Source organism: Camelus bactrianus, chromosome 9 (assembly GCF_048773025.1).
Source record: "Camelus bactrianus isolate YW-2024 breed Bactrian camel chromosome 9, ASM4877302v1, whole genome shotgun sequence".
NCBI lineage: Eukaryota > Metazoa > Chordata > Mammalia > Artiodactyla > Camelidae > Camelus > Camelus bactrianus.
Window position 1 is genome coordinate 70,055,107 of NC_133547.1, and position 19,029 is coordinate 70,074,135.

Below are 19,029 nucleotides of genomic sequence, written 5' to 3' on the forward strand. Positions count from 1 at the left end.
GTCTAACAGCACTTTGTCTTGAATCTGGGGCTGTTGTCCTCTCTCTGGCACTGCAGCCTGCCTACTGCACAAGTCCTAACAAGTAGGTTTTGCCCCTCACACATGCCTCAGGGGCTCCTGCCATCCTGGGGACCCAGTGAACTCACTAGTAACGCAGCTATTACCCTACAGGACAAGAGACCAATGTCTAGATAAGGGATGGTCCCAATGGTCATGAAAAGAAGAAGAATTCCGAGGGGCCTCCTCCCTGGACTCACCTTATTTCAGTGATGTTGCCTGCGGCCTGGGCACAGACTTCCAGCAGGGTGGGGACCCCAGCTCGGCCCACCCACGGCTCCTTCACCCTATCACAGAAGTGGACACAGAAGAAGGTCCTCCAGGGTTAGTAGGGGCTGGGAGAAGAGTGTCAAGGAGGGCCTAGAAGCTTTTTTGGTTTTTGCTTATTTTAAAACTATAAAATTTAAACCTAGGCATAAGAATGAAACAAAAAAATTAACATCATCCTTGTTCCAACAGTTATTGCAACAATCCAAACAGAAAACGTTATTTTTTAAACTATATTTTTAGGTTTAAGAAAAGCTCTATATAATGTCACGTTGCAAAGGTAAGGAAATAAAGTTGTATATAAAACATGATCCCAATTTTGTATTAAAAAAGAAAAATATATATATATAAAGAAAAATATACAGGGAGAAAGGAGACAGAGCTATGAGGTAAATACATTAAATATTATGGTGATTGTTTCAATGGTAGAATTCTCACGAATGGTTTTTATTTTATTTCTTCTTTACTTCTCAATACTTTCTAAACTTTCTAACGATGTGCATGCATTCATTTAGAAGCAGGGATAAAGAGAGTTGTTTAAAATTTCCTCCTTTTAAAGTTAGGTTGAATTTTTTCTCCCAAAGTATGATTTTCTTTTTAGGCTCTTCTGGGTTTTCTATAAATTTTAGAGTAAGACAAATTTTATCTTAAAGTGTTATTTGGGGTGATCCAGCAATTCTGGGTATAGACCCAAGGGAATTGAAAACAGAGATACAAAGAGATATTTGTACATCTATGTTCATACCAGCATTAATCACAAGAGTCAAAAGGTGGAAGCGACCCAAGTGTCAACTGATGGATGGATGACTAAAGAAAATGTGGTATATTCCTTTCGTGGAGTATTCTTCGGCTTAAATAGGAAGGACATTTTGTAATGCAGTACAAGAGGGATGAACCCTGAGGACATTATGCTAAGTGAAATAAGCCAATCACAAAAAGACAAATACTGCTTGATTCTACTTACACGAGGAACCTAGAGGAGTCAGAGCCATAGAGACAGAGAATAGAAAGGTGGCTGCTAGGGGCTGGGGTGGGGGAAATGCGGAGGTGCTCAGTGGGTACTGGGTTTCAGTTTTGCACGAAGAGTTCTGGTTACACTTAAAAATGGTTAAGATGGTGAATTTTATCTTAGGTATATTATACCACAATTTTTAAAAATGTTATTTGGGGGAACAGCTGGACTTTATGTGCCTCATTATGGCCTGCATTGAGAAGTGCATGGTACTAGCCATGAAGTAAGGTTTTTTTGACACAAATATGTCACTGAATCTCATGGAGACTTTCCAGTTCCAGGAGAGTTAGGGGTTAGAGGAACAAACTCAATGACATCACAGGGAGGCACCAGACAGAGCCAGAAAGTGGGACCATCTACAGCACAGAGGATTGGTTTTGTCCACAGGTCACTGATTTAAGTCCTAAGAGCTGTCATCACCACATGCAAATGTGGACCTGGACTGGATCCTGGATCCAAAGAGCCAGCTGTCCACACTGTCCCACTGGGGACAGTGGGAAATTTTAGATTGAACTGGGTAATATCTGACACTAAGAAATTGCTACTGATTTTTGTAGGTGTCCTAATTCAACTGTGATTTTGTAGACAATGTCCTTATTTATTTATTTATTTATTTATTAAATTTTTTACAATTGAACTGTAGTTGATTTATAATGTTAGTTTCAGATGTAAGCAAAGTGATTCCTTTATACATAAACATGCACGTATTTTTTGATTATTTCCCATTATATCTTATTACAAAAAGTTGAATATAGTTCCCTGTGCTATACAGTAGTTCCTTGTTGTTAATCTATTTTTTATATAGTAATAGGCATCTGTTAATCTCAAACTGCTATTTTATCTCCCCCCCAACCCCTTTCCCCTTTAGTAACCACAGTTTGTTTTCTTTGTCTGTGAGTCTATTTCTGGTTTGTAAGTAAAATTTGTATCTTTTAAAATTCCACATATAAGTGACATCATATGATATTTGTCTTTCTCTGCCTGACTTACTTCACTTAATATGATAATCTCTAGGTCTATCCATGTTGCTGCAAATGGCATTAAAAAATGTCCTTATTTTTTAAAGAGTTGTGGTGAAATATTTCAGAGTGATATTGTGTGAGATCTATTAACTTATTTAAAGACACTTCAGCCAAAAACTAAAAATATGAAACAAACACGGAAAAACATGAATAACTGTCAAACCGAGGTGATGGGGACATGAATTTTCAAAACAGTTCTCTCTACTTTTTGTAAACGTCTCTGTTTTTCTGGATGTTTTAAAATAATAATAGAGAATTTTCAAACATGATATTTGTCACGTGTTATTTTCGACCTCATCTGGGTGTCCTTTGAAGTTTCCTCTTCTCTGTAGTCCCCAAGTATAGGCCTCACTTTGGGGAGGGTGGCTTCTCTGTGCCTGAGGGGGTTTCTGGAACTAATGGGTACATGGCTCTGCATCCAGGTGGCAGGGTTCAGGGTGCAGGAGATGGTTAAGGCCATGACCTTGGGGGGGACCACTTCAGTGCCCACCTCTGCCCCCCATTCACACCACAGCCCCCTCCCAGGTTCACAGGCAGGCGATACCTGAGATTGAGCAGCCCTGCCGGCCACTTCAGCAGACTCAGGAGGACAGTCAGCTGCTCCAGGCCCAGGCAGCACTGGGTTAGCCTGGGGAAAGAGGTCAGTTACCAGGAGGGCTCTGGCAGGGAGCCCCCACCCTTCAGCTTCCCCCATTGACTGGGCCCGATCACTCACGTGATCTCTGTCAGCTGCAGGGCCTGGCTCAGGCCGGCGGCCAGTCTGGGCACATGCTCTGGCCCAAAGCTGCACTCGCTGAGCCTGAGGGCAGAAGGCCGGAGGCAGAGCTTGGGCAAGGCTGGTTGGGGCTGCTGTCCTGCTTCCCCCTAGTTTCCCCCAGGACCCCTGAGGGGAGCCCCCACTGAATGCGAAGGCCTAGACTAGGGCCTGAGAAAAGGCCAAAGATGCAACTCCTGCTCTGGGAGCTTCTCATCTCTATGGAGACACGACCGCCCAAGAAAGTGCTAGGAGTGAGTCACTGACTGAGCCCTGAGTCTAAGGCTGGGCCTGGGCCAGCCCCTGGGTGCACAGGGTGAGCGAGCCGGCGCGCCTGCCTTACATGCAGTATCTCCTTTAACCTCCTTTAACAGTGTCATTTGCAGGTGGAGAAACTGACCAACCCAAAGACACACACAGAAGTAGGGACAGAGTTGGGTTTCCACCCAACTCAGCCTGACTCCAGACCCCAACCCCGTGACCACTTCCCTACTCTCCAGCACTGAATGGTCCAGGCTCCCTGTGGGGCAGGAGGGACTGGGATTCTTGCTGTGGCCCTGCCCACCCCCCCAACCAGTGCCCGGCCCTGTGTGGCCAGCAGATAGGCCCCCAAACACTGTCTCACAGTTGGGCTGAGACGAGGGCCCAGCACAGCACCACGGGGCGCCCACTCTCACAGGACAGGGGCTACCAGAGGTGTCCAGGAGTGGCTGACATTTGAGCTGGATCTTAAAGGTCTGGGAGAATTTGATCTCAGAAAAGGCGGGGAAGTGTCAGGCTGGGTCCCAGAAGCAGGGCCACTGGGTCTGGTGGGTCTGGTGGGTCTGGTGAACACGGAGCAAAGATCTCTTGTGGCTGAATTTGTGTGCATGTACGTGTGTGTGTGGTTTGTGGTGTGTGGTGTGTATGTGGAGGTATGTCTGGTGTGTGTACATGTGGATGTGGTATGTGTGGTGAGTGTGTGTGTGGTGTGTACATGTATATATATGTGTTGGTTGTATATGTTGTGTGTGTTTATGTGTGTGTGGTGTGTGATGTGTGTGCAGATATGATGTGTCTGCTGTGAGTGTGGTGGTGGGGAGTGAGGAAGAACATGGCGGGAGGTGATGGGCAGATCAGACTGTGAGGGAGAAGACCAGGCTAAAGAATCTGAACTTTATCCTGAGGGCAGCTGGGAGCCACTGAAGGGCTTAGAGCAATGGAGTGGCCCAGTTGGATAGTGTCTTGGGAAGATCCCTCTGGGTGCAGTGGGGTGATTGGAGGAGGCCTGGTCAATGGCAGTGGACCAATTTGGAGGCCCTGATTACAGCTGAAGTAAGACATGCAGAGAAACTGACCCAAGGCTGAGAGAGAGAGACAGAGCCCAAGGCTACCGGGAGAGGAATAATAATAATAATAATAATAATAATAATAATAATAACAACAACAACAACAACAACAACAACAACAACAACAACAACAGTAATAACAACAAGAACTGATACAGCACTCGAATAAGCCAGGCCCTTTCTAAGCACTTTATACATATTAACTCATTTAATCCTCACAATAACCCTAAGGGATAGGTCTTACTATTATTTGCATTTTACAAATGAAGAATTGAAACGCAGAGAGGTTAAGCCACTTGTCCAAGGTCACACAGCTGGTAAGTGATAGATCTGAGATTTACCCCAGGTGGCTCCAGAGTCTGATCTCTTAACTCAGAAGCCTCCAGACTTACAGTGAGGACACAGCTAAGGGGCACAAATACCATGCGAAGGCCCAGCCCAGGGACTGGAGGGGTGAAGAGATTGGGGGCAGATGTAGGGGAGGCAAACCCAGGGAGCAGCTTGAAGTAGGGTGTGTGAAGGAGGAGAGGTCCCAGAGGAGAAGCAGGCACGGAGGCCATCACAGGGTCAGCCTCCTCTTCTCTGTTCCCTCCCCTTCCCTCATCACCCTGGACCGGGAATTACCTCAGTGTCTTCCTAGCCTCCTCCTGTTGGGACAAGTGAATCCAGAAGCTCTGTTTGGAGCCCAGGCTGCAGAGAGAGGGGTGTGGGGAAGCCGAAAGCCCAGGCTACCAAGCATCCTTGGGACCCAGGAGTGGAGGATGCAGGAGGGAAGGGGGCTGGACACATGGGGGTCGGGGAGGGTGGAGGCCACGGGAGAGCCCCTTGCCAACCAGAGGAGACCTCCAACTCCTTCTGTGAGGATGCTAAACCTGGAGTTCCCCACCTTGTGATCTCCCTGGTCCCTGTGGCACATGGGACTCAGAAGATGGAAACTATGATCCCATATTCAGTGAACCCTGAGACTCAGAGAGGGGTGGGGGTTGCCCCAAGTCACACGGGTAGAGGACTACCAAGTGTGAGAGTCTTCCTTCCCCTGCCAGCAGCAAGTGGCACCAACATCTCCTTACTTCACTGAGGCCTCCCGGACACGTCGACAGGAGGGGAGAGCGTCCACCAGGCACAGGGCACCTTCCTGAGAGATGTTATTGTGACTCAGACTAGAAAAGAGGTTCAGGGTAGGGGTTGGGCAGCAGCACCTCAAAGGAGCCCTGCTCAGCACCCTTTGCTCCTCCCTTCCAGCTGTCATCTCCGGAGGAGAGTCCTCCATGTCCAAGTGTCCATTCTCCAGGTGGAGACACTGAGGTCCAGAGAAAGGCCAAGGGGATGCTATCCCTACACAGGCAGGTCAGGCACCAGCTTGAGTCCTCGAGAGCTGCCCTCACTGTGCCTGCTGCTGCTCCTGGGGTCTGAGACAGGGAGTTGATGGGGCCAGGCTGGCAGCCCCAGCCCCAAGGGGGTAAGGGATGCCCAGAGCTCAAAGCTCAGTTGCTTAGCAATGGGCTGTATCCTGTCTCTGGTCACCAGTCTCCCATGTCAGTGGGGAGACAGAGTGAGAGTGAGGATGACTTTCTACGGACCCTCCCTGCTGTGGGGACATCTTTAAATCTGTGTCCCGTAGATTTGGTCAGAGGAGTTTCAGGGACAGAATGGACCAAGAGCCAAGACAACTGAGATCCTTCTGCTGGCTGGGGATGAACTGTTGCTCCCTGCCCGGCGTCAACATGGGTCACCAAGCTTTAGTCACAGCTTCCCCTGCTGTGTCTGGTGGGAGCTCTGCCCATGGTGGGCAATGAGGAAAGGAGAAAAATTGACTTGGAGGTCAAGGTAGGAACCATCCCTTCCCCCTACCCAGCCCTTGTCCTCTGGAGTTCTCTAGGGATGCCTCAAAAGAGGCCTGTTAATGCTTTTGGCCCCAGGAAGCCTTCTTCCGTGTTGTCTTTGAGGCTGCTAGTCACTTACTCAAGCAAACCAGAGATGGGCACCTGAGGGAGACATTCCAGGAGGCACCTGAGCCCGTCATCACCCAGCAGGTTTCCTGAGAGGCTGTAAGAGGCAGGAGGAGGTTGTTGATGGTCACATGTGCCTTCTCTTCAGTTACCATCACTGCTACTCTACCCACATAGCACTGTCATCACCCCCTCCGCCACTCTGCACTACTTCTGTCCCAACATCACAGTCCTCCCCACTGGTGCCATCCCACCCCTACCACTCAGCATCACCATGCCCATCACCACAGCACTGCCATCTCCATCACCACTAGGATTATCACCACCACCCCCCTCAGCAGCACCACAGTTAGCCAGTCCTTATCTTCCCCTTCAACATCTGGTGACCACTCCCAGGACTCGCGTTCCCCCAGCAGGCTTTCAGGAGTCAGAAAAAAACCAACTAGCTTTTACTATGCCCTTGGTCTGCATCCATCGGGAGCCACAATTTTTGAACAAGAGTGAGATAAGGAAAAAGAAAGAGTTTGGAGGATGCATTCACCCCAGAGATTTTGTCTTTAGTTTGGGAATACAATATCAGAAGCTGCACTTGAACTTTCTTATTTCCCTTCATTGCGGCATTCTGTGGTTGTAGCTACAGTTTCAGAAACAGTATCATTAGCATGCCTGGAAATGTCTGATTTTCTTCCTGCATCGCTGAACTCATTTTGCCCCTGCTTATGACACTTTTGAGGCTTGTTATTTCCTCTTTTCCTAAGAAGCTTTCAAAATTAAAAATCAGTTTGTCTCAGGAAGCCACTTAATCAAGTAACCTTTAAAATAAGAGAAAGTTCCTGCTATAATGGAAGAGCACACCCTGAACTAGCTTCTCCATGGTTGGGGAGTGGGAAGGATAAAAACGGGACAGAGGAGACTTATGGATGTGACTCAGTCAGAGGCATCTTGTCCCCTGTTAGCTGGTCCTGAGAGATGTTGAGCGCGTGCATGCGCGCGCACACACACACACACCCCGCCTCCAATGCCACCGAGGCACACGCTGCCGGGCTCTGTTCCCTCCTCCTCCCCAACTTACTCCAGCTGGTGGAGGTCTTCACACTTGCTCAGCAAGCAACACAGCCGCTCCATGTGCTCCTGGCTGAGGCTGCAGCCTGTGAACCTGCTGCAGGAAGGGGCAAAAGCCAGGGCATGGGGTCCTTTTCCTCAGACCAGAGCCCTGATTTCTAATCTAGCCTGCTCTGTACTCCTTGTTTGCCTGTGACAAAGCCCAGCCCTCTCAGTCTGTCCCCTGTTCTAGCCACCCAGGAGGCAGGTCTCCTCATCCCCAGTCCTCACTGGCTGCCTGGGCATGGTTCCAGGGTACTTACCCACAGCACCCGCCTTCCTGCTCCTCTCTAGATCTGAAGTGCAGGGTCGTGTGATTCAGGGACCTAGAGGGGACAGCATCTGGGTCAGCCACCCTTGGCCACAGCCTCAGGAGGCCCCCAGGGGGCAGGCACCCCTCCTCCAGCACCTGAGCCTCTGACTTGGGTCTTACTGCCTCCATTGTAGTCCCTGACATTCAACAGATTCCGGGTACCGCCCTCCCAGGCTAGTTCCAGTTGTCCCAGGGCAACACCCACCTGAGATCCACCTTCTGAACCTGTGGGCACTGGCTGAAGAGGTTGGCCAGCAGGAGGGGGCTCTCTGGGGACAGTCTTGTCTGGCTCAGCCTGAAAAGGAAAGGGGCAGGGCCCTATGTGAGCAAGTGGGAGCCAAACAAGATCAGGGGGCAAGAAACCTGGACAGACTGGAGGGGTAGGAAAAGGATGCAGGGCTGGTGGGTCAGCAAGGTAATAAGGAAGGAGGCAGGGACTCAAGGGGCAAAAACAGGAGCTTGGGGTCAAATGGACTTAGGTTTGAGCCCTAGTTCTGCTTACTGGCTGTGTGTCCTCAGGCAAATCACTTAACCTCTCTGAGCCTCAGTTTCCTTATCTGGAAAACAGGACCACTTATGGTATACCTTCTTCTAAGGTATTGTGAGGATCGAATCATATCATGTTTGCGTGCTGCCTAGCATGATACCCATGCTTGTTATTTTTACAGTTTCTACCCTCAAGCAGGAACTTGATAGGCCAGTCCTTGCTGATGGGGAGTGGGAAGCTTCAGGCCCTTAGAGTTTCTCAAGCTCAGCATAATTCTTTGGTGTTGGGGGTTGTCCTGTAGGACGGTCAGCAGCATTCCAGACCTCTACTCACTGGATGCCAGGAGTAGCACTACTCCTACCTCTTCTGCCATCGTGACAACAAAAATGTCTCCATCGCCAAATGTCCCCTCATGGGCAAAGTCACCCCCAATTGCCAACCACTGCCTTAGGGAAAGTGAGATGCTGCCATTTTGCTCTTGGAGGCATCCTCAGCCCATAAATCCTCCATCAGCTTGTCTTGTTAGTTCCACCCCCAAGATCCACCCTGAGTCTACCTACCTCCCCATCACACACCAATTCCCAGCCCCCATCATCTCTCACCTGGTTGTACAGCCTCCTCCCTGCTCTTATTTTCATGCTTGTCCCGCAATCCCTTTTCTCTACCCAGCAGCCAGACTAAGCTTTTGAAAATACAAATCACTCCTGTGCCTTTCAGGTTTCCTTGGGCAAACCTCAAAATCCTTCCCATGGCTACTTGGAAGGTCCTTTTCTCTACCTCCTCTCCTACAACTCTGCCAGCCACTGTGCTCTGACCACATTGGCCTTCTGGCTGTTTCCTGAGCCTACCAAGCTAAGTCCTGCCTCAGGGCCTCCTGCATGCTGTTCCCTCTCCTGGAATGCTCTTCCCTTTTCTTGGGATGCTGTTCCCTGCTTTTCATAAGGCTGGTTCCTGTTCCTTCTTCTGGTTGCACCCCAGTGTCCCTCCTCAGAGGTGTTCCCTGACCACTCCCACCATTATCTAAATCACTTCCCCAGTCACTCTTTACTGCTTTATCCAGAAAAATACCTTACCATTGTCTGAATTCATCTCATTTGCTTCCACTTTGCTTATTGTCCAGCTCCCTCTACTACAAAGTAAGCTCCAAGAAGACAAGAACCTGGTCTATGTTTCCCTCTCTGCTGTGTTTGCAGCACCCCAAGCAGTGCCTGGTCCACAGCAGTGCACAAACACCAGGGACTGAGTAATACAAAACTTAAGCACTGGTGAGGGTCAGGCTGGCTACCTCATTCCAAAGACAGATGACAAGTTGGGAGCTGGTGCTGTGTGATGCTGGGCATAGAGAAATCCCTCTCTGGTCTGAGGTTTCCCAACCACTGATTTTAACCTGCCAACTTCTGTGTCCAGAAGAGCCCTTCCTGATCCATTCTTTCCTGGCAGGGTAGGACCACAGTGGATGTTGTAGTCTGACATGGGCTCTGCCACACGACCACCTCTGGAATGTCACACATCCCCTCCTTCCCTCCCTGACAGGACTCAGGAGTAAGCAAGACCCTAGATGCGATATGAGCCTCCTCAGGTGTCCCAGAGATCCTTAGCATGAGTACTATGTTGCTGCTATTAATGGTGAGATTTAATTTCCTGTTGTATTTTTCCATCTCAGCTGCAGCTGCTTTTACCCCTTGCAAGAAAAATATTTAAAGTAAATCCTTTTTAAATTCTAACCAGTCTGAGCTGAAATTAGAAAAGAGTTTTAAATACTTTGGGGGATGCTGTTTAAATTCCCCATTTACAGTTAGATGGTGACCTTTAAAAACGGGTGTGTGATACAGACATGACCTACAACTGTAAGTCTCTTTTGAGGAGTAGGTGACCTTTCTGTGGCTGGGGAGAAGTATGATGGCCCATTTGTCACAGGCATTCCATTCTTCAAGGTGCTTTTAAAGCAACTGTCTTGTTTGAACCCCAACCTTGCGAGAGGGGTTGGAGAATATTAGTCCCATTTGTCAGATGAGGAAACTGAGGCTTTGAGGGGTCAGATAATTCCCCCAAGGTTGATAAAATATTAGGGAAGAGCTGGAAGTAGACTCAAGTTCCCAGATGCGCCAGATAAAATGATGGAACAGCCCAAGAGAAGGAGACAGCTTTGCAAAGCCAGAGCCTCAGCCCTGCACAGGGAAATGGGGAAACCAGTCTTACTGTAGCAGGCTTAGCTGGGGGAGTTGGGGTAGGTGGTGCAGCAGGGTCTCCAGGCTCTGGTCACTCAGGACATTGCAGGACAATCTGTGAAACAAAATGTCTGAATGAGGTGGGGAAGCCTTGGAAAAAGCTAGGAGTGTGGCTTCACAGCCAGAGCCTTCTGGAGATGGGTCCTAAACCAGGGTTTCCCCAAACACTCCCTCTGAACACTGGGTCCTTGAGTTATCATTGAGACAGAAGGAACAGGAAGCTCATATATGTTTGAAAAATGGTGGGTTAGGCCACATTCGTTTTCTTCGCTGCAGGACTTCTCAGAGCCTTTAACCTGCCCTGGTACATTGTGAATTTCTAAGAGGCTACAGTAGACATTTTTCTTCCCCAGAAGACATGAACTAGCAGGACTATTATTTTGAGGGCCATGAAGACTAGTGATGGGTAGAACATGCTTGTGAAGAGAATGCCACCTTAACCCAAAGGAATGAACATAATAGTGGAAATTCAGGCACATAACAGGTCAGCAAAGGAAAAATGCAGGATAGCTGGGGTCTCTGATTGCCCATCAAAACCAGACGAACCAGCTGATCACTTGTCCAGATAATTCGTCAGAAGCCAGTCCACTTAGAAGAAACTCCTGCTACCCATGCTTTGGTCTCTATTCCGGCCAGAGGACCAGAGCAACCGGAGTCTCTGTGCACTCTGGGATTTCCACACAGTTCCCCCTGGAAGTCTGAGCCACTTTGTGACCCCCAGAGGCCAGGTTTGGACTGTATTTTCCTTCCACCTTCTCCCTCTTTTCTCTTGGCTGCCCCTTCTTTTCTCTGTCCCTGTCCCTTTGCCCCCTGCAGGCTGCCCTTTCACCTCTGGGGCTTCCATGAGCCTGGCCCACCTCCACTGCATTATTGTCCGGTTGGAGGGGGACTCACTTCACTTTGTGAGGGGAACAGTAGGAGGGGCATCCCATGGTTCTGGAGCTGGAAGCCAGGAGCCTCTGTCAAGGCCCAGGCTGTCAGCTCAGTTCTATCCCCTCTGTCCTGGGACTGGGCCTGGGACTTCAAGCACAAGCAGAACAGGGGCCTTTTTCAGGGGTGGTCTGACCACAAACACCAGTGGCTTTCTACCGGTCCCCAAAAAAACACAGTGCTATGGTCTCTAGTTGGGTCAATATGGGGTTTACACACTATTTTTGTTGTTGTTGTTATTTGTTTTGTTTTGTCTTTAAGCAATAGAACCTTTACCCATTACAACATCCCACATGGAAAGCCAAAATGTACACAGGCAAAGTGGCTGGGCAGGGGTGGAATTTGGGGAGGGGGACAGGGACCCTCCACCTTCCCTGGCCTCCCCAGTAGAATCCCAGGACACAGCTGGACAATTGCCAGACTCCTGCATTAAGCATCTAGATAACAGTACTCCGGCATGGGGTCCCAGCACTACAGCTGGCAAAGTGCATTCATACTCATCCCACTTGCTCCAACCTCAGTGGAGAGAGGGGGGCCCTTAGACCCCTACCTGTCCTCCAGACACCCAGCACCACCTGCGAGCAGTTTCCACACAACCCCCCAGAGTGGATGGTGGGCCTCAGCAAGCAGTGCCCGTATCCAGGTTATCTTTGTGTCCAACGGAGCCCAGTGCCTCGTATACAATAGGTGCTTAACAGTTGAGGAGTGGAAGAGTACTTTTTGCAGCACTGGCTGCTATGCTACCAAAAAACTTGGAAGCAGCCTGGATGTCCATCTAGACCCTAGAGCGGGGCGATTAAGTAACTTGTGGCACATCAGAACTATGGACGGACTAATGTTAAATGCACGGACATACAAATGTTGTGTAAATAACACATAAGAGACATTTAGGGACAATGGCTATTTGATGATTTTAGTGTGTCATAGAATAATGTTAATATTTTATGTTTGATAATGATTTTGCGGTTATATTAAAAAATAAAGAGGTGGGGAGGGTATAGCTCAAGTGGTAGAGCACATGCCCAGAATGCTCAAGGTCCTGGGTTCAATACCCCATACTGCCATTAAATAAAATAATTAAATAAATAGACCTAATTACCTCCCCCTTACCAAAAAAAAAAACTTAAAAAAAAAGAGTATTTCTCTTTCAGCTGTGCGTACTGAAATATCTAAAGATGAAATTACAAGGTATCTGGGAATTGATTCAAAACAATGTGTGTGTGTGCGCACACTAGGGCTGTGAGGTGGTAACTGTTGAGGTAGGTAGAGGGGAACCAAAGATCTATCATTCCATTTTCTCTGCTTTTATATATGCTTGAATGTCTCCATATTAAAAGTGTTTTTTAAGTCAAAAAGCAACTTTATGATGGGGAATCTGACAAATACGATCTTGACCAAGTGATCAAGGTCACCGTCACTAGTGATAAGTCACGTCCACACACACACTCCTGAGATGGGATGAGAAGGGCACTTCACCTCTGGGGTGTTCTTTCCCCAAAACCCATCACTCCAGTTTAACCATGAGAAAAATATCAGACAAATCCAAATTGAGGGACATTTTAGAAAATATCTGACCAGTAGTCTTCAAAACTGTCAAGGTCATGAACACCAAAGAAAATTACAACATACATATATGTATAACTGAATCAGAAACTAACACAACATTGGACTTCAATTTTTTAAATTACTTAAAAAAACCCTCCCTCTGTGTCCATATGTGTTTGAACGTGGAGAGAGGCATGGAAGGACACACCAGACAGTCAACATGGATAATGAGCTTGTTGCAAGGGCCAGAAGGGCATTTGACATGGGAACCAGAAAGCAAGCAAAAAGACTGTAGCAAAACGGAAAAACACATAATGGTGTGAAGTAAAGTGAAACTGCAGAATGCAGCTGGCCTGTGACTTCGAAGAGGAAAAAACTGAATATGCAAAAGAAGAAGGCCATTGGGACAAATGACAACACTAAGCTGATGAGGGAAGAGGTTATTTAGGTGAGGCAGGTTTGTCTTGGATTTCTCTGCTTTAAGATAATTATTACAATAAAATTACAACAATGATGATGGAAGGAAAGGCTGACCGTCCACTCTGCAGATGATAAAGCCAAGGCCCAAAGAGTGAAAGCCATTTGCCCAAAGTCACCCAGCTTGTAAGTGGCTGAGCCAGGATGCCAGATTCTAAGCCCAGTCTCTGGTCAGAGGCCCAGCTGTTCTGGAGTGAGCTGGTAACCCGGGGTTTGGGGGATGCCCTGAGAGGGGCCTTCAGAGCGATAGGCTCCAGCCACAGAGGCAGGCCCAGGTAGTGCCAGGGCGGCTCCAGGGCTGAAAGAGGCAGACTGGGGCTCCCAGGTGCCCTGAGTTGAGAGGACGGGGAAGACGAGTCCGGGCCTGGCACAGGCCTGGGTCCTCAGGGGGAGGGGTGAGATGCCTGAAGCTGAGGCCATTGGAAGACAACCAGTCTTCCACAATGGGTCAGGCAACTCCCATGGGGAGGGCTTCGGGACCAGGTAGGAAGCGACCAGGGAGGACTCATGTGGCCTCTAACCCCCAGCCCAGGTCACTGAGCAGGTGCCCACATTGTGCCTTTGGGACTGTGTCCTCCTTACTTACTCGACTTTCAGAGGCCCTGGGCACTTCTCTAGAGTCTCACAGAGGCAGGAGAGGCTCAGGGGCTCCAGCTGACATTCCTTAAGGCTGAAAAGGGGCAATAGGCAGGGCAAGTGGGTCAGAGAGGGCTCAGGGCCCAATGACCCTCCTCCCCAAACTGCAGGCCCCTTCCCCACGGGGCATGCTCTCCACCCCGTACAGCCTTGGGTCCCCCGACTTTGACAGTGTCAGGAAAGGCCCCCTGGGTGCCCAACTGCCCTGATCCAGTCCCAAGTCTTTCCCACTACCCCTGCCCGCATCCAGGCCACCACTGTCACTCACCTGGGCCACTTTAACACCCCCAGTTTCCCTCTCTTGCCTCCCTGAAGTCCTCCAGTGTCTTATCTTTAACTGTATCTTTAATCTGACCAGCCTCTCCTGTGCGCAAAACCCTCTGTGGCTCCCCACTATCCTTAGGCTAAAAGTGAAACGCCTCTTCTTCAGCTTCACTCACCTCCATTCTCCCTGTATAAGCTCTGGTCACAGGGAAATACTTCCCAAGGGCCAAATTTTCACTCCTTCGGTCCTTTGCATGAGTTGTCCTACCTGCCTGGGACACTGCCTGCCCTGCCACCAATAACCCTGTTCAGGCTCCAGCTAAGGTGTCTCTCTTCTCAGGTGAGGAAATTAAGCCCTGGAGAGGGGAGGAGCCCAGCCAGGGTCTCATAGCCCCTCATGGCAGAGCTGGGGAGTCTTCAGAGGGAATAATGCAGGATCTTTTCTCTACGGAGAATGCTAGAGCCAACAGCCCCACCTCCTGCCCTCATACTCGCCCCTCTTTCTTTCCTCCGTCTCTCAAACTCTTTCCGCTCTCCCTGTCCCCAGCCCTAACCCTCAGGCTCTCCTCACTCCGTCACCCTTCACCCCACTGTGGTTACTCCCAAACAAGAAGCGGGTAAGACCATACCAGAAGCTCCTGGAGATGTGGCGCTGACCAAACCCCAAGAACTGGGCTCCAGCCTGGAACTCTGGCAAAGATCCACCAGCCAAAAGATCCCTAGGAGTAGGGGAATCATTTTGAGAAGAAAGTTCAAAGCATCCACAATGGAATACTAGACTCATTGTCAGGACCGAAGTGGTGCTCCGGCCAACCAAGCCCCTCCCTGTACAGACAGAGCAACTGAGGCCCAGGGAAGGGAAGCCAGAGTGAGGATGCCAGCAGCTTACACCTGTCCAGGTGGGCGGCACCTAACCAGGTCAGGGGGAGCTAGGCCAGAGCCCTCCTCTCTCTAACCATGGCTGGGTATTCACATGACCCCATCTCCCTGTGCCTCAATTCTTTCGATTTCAAGATCCCAGAGAGTCCCCAGAAATGGAGACCCTAGCTCGGGAAGCAAGACCACTCTGCCTTGGGCCACCCCTGGCTTCAGGAATCCCACCTGCTATGGCAATGCTTTTCCTTGAGACGTTAGCTGGAAATGCACTCTGCCCAGCTGGCCCCACATTAGAGCCCTTGGGTTTGCCAACCTCCCCGGTGAGACCGGGATGCCAGGCTCCACTAGGGGGCAGCCGGGAGCATCTGTGGAGAACTAACTACTGTTCACTTTACCACAAAAGATATGGAAACTTTTTCAGAGCACCAACGGTTCTTGGCTTCTCAAATGTGATACTTGGAGTATGAAAGGGCAGTGACTCATACGGAATCATGGGTCTGCCAAGGTCTGCAAAAGTCCCCAGAGACGAAAACACAGCTGCTCCTCTCCACCCTCCATCTGCTAGCACCTGTTCTGCTATAGCACCACCCATGGGCCCCGCCCATGCTCCCTCCCGTGTGCATTGCCTTTTTCTAAAATTTAAGGCAGCTGATTATTGCAAATTTGTATGGAGGGGGGGGTTATAGAAGAGAGGAATTCCAGCATGCCAGACCTAGGTGGGTTACTCTAGGGCTAACAGTGGTCAGCATGGGTCTGAGGGTTGAGGTACGTATAGGAAATGGGGAACCAGAGAGGGAAAGGGGGAGCCCCCCTCCATCTGAGGGGCTTTCCCTCCTTACCTGCCTCTTCTGTCACCTCTCAGGATGACACGTTGGCTCTCAAAGCTGCAGGCAGAGAGGAGGCAGCAGTCTGAGAAAGGGCCAAAGTCCCAGGCAGCAGCAAGAGACCAGACAGGCTGGGTCAGGGAAGGCTTGGATGGTGGCCCATCTTCTCAGCAGACAGGACAATAAATATATTAAGCAACCAAACATTTCTTAAGGCACATACAAAACATACCACTGATACGGTCTCCTTTGATTCTCACAATAAAATTGTGAGGTAAGGAAGTGTTCTTATCCCCATTTTATGGATGAGGAAACTGAGGTATGGAGAGGCTCAGTGACCTGCTCAGAACCACACAGCACGTAAGTGGTGAGCCTGAATTTGAACCGGGGCTGTCTGTTGCCATATTATCCACTCTTGGAAGTGGGAGGGGAGGAATGGGCTAACTTCACCTGAAACAATGGATGATTTGCATTACATGGCCCCAGGGTGGCTTGGGAGCCTTCCGGTCTACATTTTCGTCAGCTCCAAAGACCCCACAATTCAGGTGGGTCCCTGAACACTCAATGGCCATCAGGGAGCTCCTAGTTTTCTTAAAAGTCTACCAGGACAATCCAGAGAGTAAGTACCGGAGAGTCGATGAATCTTGTCCTGTGATGAATTTGGAGAAATATGAGTATCCCTGGAGCTATATTTCACTCATTCATCTATTCATTCATTCCACAGACACACATCACATGTTTGTTGGACTCGGTGTCACAACAGGGCCCTGAGGATGCTACATCGTGAAGGGGACAGATGCAGGGCAGGGCAGGGACCCAGGGGCATTCTCACCTGAAGTCCATGTGCAGAACCCACTGCAGAGTAGAGAAGCACTGGGTCAAACTGAATACAGCATCCAGGGACAAACCATTCTCACTGAGGCTGGAGAACCAGAGGGATGACGCTGACGGAGGTCACTCAGGACTCACAAACACCCTCTTTGTGGTCAGAGCACAGGGTGGGAGAGGGCTGTCCCTCTCTGTTCCAGCCAATGGAACATGCTGAACCCCGGATGGTCAGAGAGTGCCTCTACCAACTCCCCATTGTACAGATGGGCAAACTGATGCCCAGAGAGCAGCAAGTTCTTGCCCAAGATTATGAGACACCTTGGTGACAGAGCTGAGATTAGAACTCACTGGTTCCCCTTAGCCAAAACCACAGCCACACCCTCTAGAGTTTGTGTGTTAACTGGTTGGGAACCAGGAGCTCAGAGAGGTGTTGCAATTTGCCTAAGGTCACACTGGGAACCTAGGACTTGTGACCAGGTTCCTGTGACCAGGGAGCCTCTCACTTGGGCCCAGAAGAGTTAGGGAAGAGAAGGGGGAATGTGAGCCAGGAAACACAGGGTACTTCAAGGGCCCAGGAACTCTGGATGGCTGCAGGTAAAGTTGGGGGGTTCCTGGCCTCCTTCCAGGCCTTCCCTCCCAATACTGAATATCTCCCCACTCCCCACCGGTGCTCAGGGCTCTTTAGCTGTCCCTGGGCACCCTGCTTAAGTGTCTTCTCTGGTCCAAACCCTCCCTGCCTACCTGGCCAGGGCACCATCAAACAGCCCCTCCCTACACCCCAGGGCCAGAACGGCTGCCAGCCATTATGTTAAACAGGTCATCCCTTCCACCCGTGCCTGCGCTGCCCCAAGTGGCCTGGGCCTCCGAGAGAGTCTGCGCAGAGACAGGGAGACAGGTTTGAGAAGCGAAAGCTTAAATCAGAAGCTGGATCAGTGAGTCACAGCCCAGTCTGTATTTTAATGAAAATCACAGTAGTACTGACCCTGTCCTGAGCACTTGCCATGTGTCAGGGACTGGACTGGGTGGCAGACATGCATTTTTCTGACTTAATCTTTATGATAACCCCAGGAGGGAGTGAGATAGGACACAGAACACTCCCCTCACCCCTTCTTCATCACCCCCTTTCCACATGCATCCCCTCATTCTGATGAGGACAAAGCTCAGAGGCTTTTCCCAGATGGCTACTCACTTCAAGGACTGCAGAGCGCCCAGCCCTGGGAGCAGCTGAGCCAGCAGGGCCACACCTTCGTCCCCCAGAGCATTGCCTGATAAACTGGGAAGGACGGGGGGGAACAGATTAGCAGAGGGTCGGGGTGGAGATGGGCAGGAGTTTGCCTCTGTCACTCAGCCACCCATTCCTCCTGAAACGGACACTTTGGCCTTGGGCTGCTAGGCTGATCTCAGCACATGGCACTGGGTCAGCTGAGGTCTCCTCTAGGGTTCTTACCCTAAGGTTTGTGACCCCTGAGGGGTCAGGGTTGGGTTTCAGAGGGTGTCAAATGTGGGGTATGTGTGTTTTAGGGGGAAGAGTCACAACTTTCCCCGGGTTCTCTAAGGGGCTCCTGATTGCAGCAGGGAAAGAACTGATGATTTAAATCTTAAAAAAACAAAACAAAATGTAACACACTAACACCTACCAACAGATCGGCCCCACCCACCCATCTTCCAACCACAACCCACTCACTCGATGTGACGGGGGAGGCAGCTTCCTCTCAGGGCCTTGCAGAGCTGCTCTAGGTGCTGGGTTTGCAAGCCACAGTGTGTCAGCCTGCAGAAGGCAGAACCACAGCCCTGCAGTGCCTGCCCCGCTGATGGGGGTGGGGGAGTGGCCACCACCCTTAGACACACAGGCAAAGAGACTTGGGGACGGGGGACTGGGATGCATCTGGCATCCAGACAGACAAAGAGGGACCAATACACACTGCAGGCATAAAATGTCACACAGGAAGAGAAGAGCCAGAGAGGGTCAGAGATGCAGAGAGAGAGAGACCAAGATGGAGAAACACAAAGATGAGAGAGAGAGAGAAGGTGACAGAGACAGAGACAGAGACTGAGAGAGACTGAGAGACAGTGCCCAAAGAGGGCAGACAGACAGGGAGGGGGATTCAGATGGACACAGAATCAGAGAGAA

At 50.0% G+C, this 19,029-nt stretch overlaps 1 protein-coding gene across 10 annotated transcripts in view; it reads right to left on the reverse strand.

The window, feature by feature from the left end:
* Positions 1-19,029, reverse strand: part of NLRC5 (NLR family CARD domain containing 5) — an 80,946-nt gene that overhangs the window by 13,698 nt on the left and 48,219 nt on the right. For 8 of the 10 annotated variants that reach the window (XM_074370697.1, XM_074370699.1, XM_074370691.1 and 5 more), the window contains 16 exons: positions 18,583-18,666; positions 18,088-18,171; positions 16,903-16,992; positions 16,086-16,130; positions 15,000-15,089; positions 14,057-14,140; positions 10,490-10,573; positions 8,009-8,098; positions 7,754-7,816; positions 7,462-7,548; positions 6,403-6,486; positions 5,511-5,600; positions 5,065-5,130; positions 3,074-3,157; positions 2,903-2,986; positions 258-344 (listed from right to left, as the gene is read on the reverse strand). In XM_074370697.1, the coding sequence (XP_074226798.1) occupies positions 258-344; positions 2,903-2,986; positions 3,074-3,157; positions 5,065-5,130; positions 5,511-5,600; positions 6,403-6,486; positions 7,462-7,548; positions 7,754-7,816; positions 8,009-8,098; positions 10,490-10,573; positions 14,057-14,140; positions 15,000-15,089; positions 16,086-16,130; positions 16,903-16,992; positions 18,088-18,171; positions 18,583-18,666 (1,296 nt within the window). Of the gene's footprint in view, positions 1-257; positions 345-2,902; positions 2,987-3,073; positions 3,158-5,064; positions 5,131-5,510; positions 5,601-6,402; positions 6,487-7,461; positions 7,549-7,753; positions 7,817-8,008; positions 8,099-10,489; positions 10,574-14,056; positions 14,141-14,999; positions 15,090-16,085; positions 16,131-16,902; positions 16,993-18,087; positions 18,172-18,582; positions 18,667-19,029 lie in introns of those variants that run through there. The other 2 variants (XM_074370696.1, XR_012509275.1) reach the window with 2 other exon arrangements.